The sequence below is a fragment of the Crocuta crocuta genome, unplaced genomic scaffold, assembly GCF_008692635.1.
Source record: "Crocuta crocuta isolate KB4526 unplaced genomic scaffold, BGI_CrCroc_1.0 scaffold13, whole genome shotgun sequence".
Lineage (NCBI taxonomy): Eukaryota > Metazoa > Chordata > Mammalia > Carnivora > Hyaenidae > Crocuta > Crocuta crocuta.
In genome coordinates this window covers 5306638-5310818 of record NW_027530007.1, presented here as the reverse complement: position 1 = coordinate 5310818, position 4181 = coordinate 5306638, and the positions used below count along the sequence as shown (strand labels likewise).

The 4181-nt window shown below is 56.6% G+C and overlaps 1 protein-coding gene across 1 annotated transcript in view; it reads right to left on the bottom strand.

The window, feature by feature from the left end:
• The window catches only part of CHD5 (chromodomain helicase DNA binding protein 5), a 57132-nt gene extending 56828 nt beyond the window's left edge, over nucleotides 1–304 (bottom strand). The window contains exon 1 of the mRNA XM_077763988.1: nucleotides 137–304. Within this exon, the coding sequence (XP_077620114.1) occupies nucleotides 137–304 (168 nt within the window). The remainder of the gene's footprint in view (nucleotides 1–136) is intronic.
• Between the last annotated feature and the right edge of the window lie 3877 nt (nucleotides 305–4181).

The following is a 4181-nucleotide window of genomic DNA, read 5'->3' as shown; positions in this document are numbered from 1 at the left end:
GGCACACATGCCCGGATTGTGACGTCCAGTCTGTTGCTGTGGCAACCCCATCCCATCGTTCCGGCAGCGCGACTAGTTAACAGCCGAGAACAAGTTGGGGGGACTAGTCCTGAGCCCCGGGTGCAGGGGGGCGCACCTGGAGCTCCGGCAGGGGGAGCCGTCGAGGCGCCCGCGCGCCCAGGGACCCGACGGCCGAGCGGGAACCGGCGACTCTGGCAGCCCGGGCCCAGCGGGAGGCGGGGAACGCGCCCCCGCGCACCCCGGGGAGACCAGCCACCGCCACCGCCGCCCACGAAGGCGCCATGCCCCCGGGTCCTCAAGGACGCAGGGGCGGGGTCCCCTGGACGGCGGGTGGCGAGGCTCCCGCACTCCACTCACATGCACCGAGAACCTGGCTCGGCCCCTTAGCAAGAAGATCGGAAGAAAAAGGTGTTCCGCACTTGGGGAAGGGTCGCTCTGGAGACCCGGTCCGATTCCTCCAGAAAAAATGCATGCAGTCTGGCTCCTCCCTCGCCCCATGGCACCACGTTCCCACCGCCCACGCGCCCTCTTCCAAAACGCCCCTCCAGGCGAGGTCCGGTCTAAACACAACCAGAGCCCCTGGGGGTGGTGCGGATCTTCGTTCTCTGTGCCCAGAACTCCCGCTCAGAAGCGACACCTGTCGCTGGGCGGTAAGGAGGCGCCGCCAACAGCCCTCAGTTGTTAAAAGGTGAAGATGGAGGCCGAAGCCCCTGGGAGCAAGCCTGGAATTTTAAATGAGGGCGGCCGGGCAGGGCTGCCCGAGGTCTAAAAGCTACTCTGAGAAGGCCAAAGCTTCAGCGGCCCTTACGATGGTCAGTTCTCTAACCCTAGAAGAGCCAATACAGGGAGGGTACCCTTATCTCACTGCCTCAGGCCAGACACGTTTGGGGCGACCCACTGGAGACCCAGAGGATCCGCCCGCCCTGAGAAGCAAGAGAGAAGGGCAGTGGGATCTCCTCCCTGGCGCCAACCCCTTGGCCTTGGCTGAACGCCTACCCCATCCTGGCAGGCACTGACCCGTAACCCCTGGCCCGCTGGCATTAACAAAAAGGGCTCTCCTCTTCCTGGGGTCTTTGGGGAACCAGGAAAGTTGTGATGGCCTGGTGAGGGCACCCCCACGCAAGACCTCTTGGCAGGGAGGGCACAACCCAAGCCATGATCCCAAGCTGTGACCAGAAGGCGACGGCCGGCCCGGGGGAGATGGCAAAATGTGTAGCCAATCTTTCCTCCCCCTTCCTGCCCAGATGAATTGCCAGCAAATCCTGAAGAAAAGCTGCTCTTCATTCATTCCTGGGCACAGGCAGGTCTGTCCAGCCTCCTGGATCAAAGCACAGGGTGCTAGGGATCCCCTTCCTCTGCCGGGTCACCTGGAAACCACACTAGAGAGGGAGGGGGAAGCATCCCAGGGCAGGTAGTCTAGGGCTGTATATGTCACAGCACTGAGCTTCTAGGGGGGTGCGGCCGGAGGGGGCAAAGTGCCAATGCTTTAGCAGGCCTCCATTTTCCCTGGTAAGGCTGCTTTGCTCTTTCCAGACCTCCAGTCTTTCTGAATGTCGGCTATGGAGGAAACACCCCAAAGCACCATCAAACCTGTCCACCGCTCCGCAGCCCCGCCCCCAACCCCTCCCGGATGGCAGAGGAGGTCAGGACCCTTCCAAAGGTTCTCCGTCCCACTTGGAACTTGACTTACAGGATCTTCTATCACCAGAAAGCCCCCACCTCGGGCACACACCGTTGATCTTGGGTCTAGTCCCCCAGGCAAGGCTGAGATAGTCATGACATCATTCAAGAACAGTTCTGGGGCGCCTGGGTGGCTTAGTCGGTTGAGCGTCCGACTTTCGCTTAGGTCATGATCTCGCGGTTCGTGGGTTCGAGCCCCGCGTCGGGCTCTGTGCTGACTGCCAGCTCGGAGCCTGGAGCCTGTTTCAGTCTGTGACTCCCTCTCTCTCTGACCCTCCCCTGCTCACGCTGTCTCTCTCTCTCCTAGAAATAAATAAAACATTAAAAAAAAAATTAAAAAAAAAAAAAGAACAGTTCTACCTGCTGAGTTTGGCAACGAAGAGTCCAGATGCTCACACTCCTATTCCCGCCCCTGCCCGGCTCACCTCGCCGAGGGCTGCAGCTCTGTAACGTTACTTACCGGCCAAAAGCAAAACTAAGCCAACGCTGGAAGGGCAGAAACAAATGGATTTTTGACTAGAAATCTCCAGGACTACTTAAAGGAGAGCCCTGATTATTGTTAAACTATTAACAATAGTGACAATGGACAAAAATGTCTGGTGTTAAAAGCAATCCCTAAAAAGAAGGTGACAATTCCGTAAACACTGCAATTCTGAGAATAAGCCCATCATTAAGGTTACAGTTTCAGGAGACGAGATCTCCTGTTGGCTGATCGGAGCCTGGAATTACACCTCAGTGACAATTCAAAATCGAAATGGTTTTAACTGTATTTACTGGTTATGAAGTCGCCGAGGAAAACGTGTCGTCACTTGCAGCACGCACCCCTATCGGTCTCCGTCCCCGGCTGCATGGATTCCTCACACAGGTGGCTCTCAAGGGCTGCCTGAGGACAGTTCTTAACCAATATATCCTACTTGTGACCACCTGACGGCCCCGTGAGGCCCCTGTCCCTACACCCCTCACACCAGCCATGCAGTTCCGCCCCCGCCTCCTATTTGTGGCTGGGACTGTGTCGCTGGCAGCACTTCAGTGTCTTCTAAAGTGAAGGGCAGGAGCCCCTGGGTGGCTCAGGCAGCCCTGTGTCAGGCTCTGGGCCCACAGTGCAGAGCCTGCTTGGGATTCTCTCTGTCCCTCTCTCTCTCTGCCCCTCCCCCGCCTGTGCACGCTCTCTCACTCTCACAAGTAAGTAAACTTTAAACAAGAAATAAAAATGAAATGAAGGCTAAATATCCCTTATGTGCCAAGATCTCCCTTGTACCTGGGGTCTGTTTCTCAAGATGGGGGCCTTGCCCTGCCTGAACCCAAATCACTTAGGGTTGCTGGGGGTGCTTCTCGAAAAGGCAGACTTCTGGGCCCCATGTCCCTGAACCTGAGGACGTGCTTGCCTAAGACTTAAATCATCTCGTGGGTTCTTTCTGGGTTCTAGGTACGGTAGCAGCCGACTCAGCTGGTCAGCGCAGCATTAACAGACGGTTTTAGCTTGGCCAGAAATAGCCTAGAAAAAAAAGAATGTGAATTCTCAGATCCTCCCAAAGATAGGCAAGATGGGAAAATGTCTAGATTACAGATTCTTGGGTTTTTGCTCCCCGAGATAAGCAGCATGGGGACATCCTTTTAATTTTTAAAATTATTTTTGAGAGACAGAGTGTGAACTGGGGAGGGGCAGAGAGAGGAGACAGAATCCGAAACAGGCTCCAGGCTCTGAGCAAGCATTCAGCACAGAGCCTGACACAGGGCTCGAACCCACAAACCGCGAGATCATGTCCTGAGCTGAAGTTGGACACTCAACCGACTGAGCCACCCAGGCGCCCCAAAGAAGCATCCTTTAAAAAGCAGCCCTTCACCGGCTTCCTTCGATACCTCCTGGTCACCGACCCAGCCTCTTCCTTACCTTCCTCCCTTCCAGAAGGGGACGCAACCTCTACAACCTATTACCCGGAAGAAGAGAGGTACCTTGCAAGTCTGCCAACACCTCCAACAGGACCCCACCAGGCTCTCCCCAGCTTCCAACTCTGGCCAGCCCCGTTCTCTGTCCAGGGTTACCAAGAAGAGGAGGTCTGTCCCCATGGTACTGCAGAATCTGTCATCTCGTCAATGACCCACACATCCTAGGTGGATGACCCCCTCACGGGGAGCGGCCAGCACCACGCTCCGCTTCCAACACTGGAGAAGCTTGGAGCAAAGTCGCAGGAAGGACCACAGCAGCAAGAGGAAGGGAAAGCAGGCTGCCAAAGCCGATGCGTAGGCTCTCCTGAGGTTAAGGTGACAGACAACCAGGGGACAGAGCAGCTTATCACCTCCCTGGAATCCTGCTCACCTCCCAAGAAGCCAAGTATCCTCTGAAAAGGCTGAGGTTTAAATGCCCCCAGGTAGGGGCACCTGGGTGGCTTAGTCGGTTAAGCGTCCGACTTTCGCTTAGGTCATGATCTCACGGTTCGTGGGTTCGAGCCCCGCGTCGGGCTCCGTGCTGACTGCCAGCC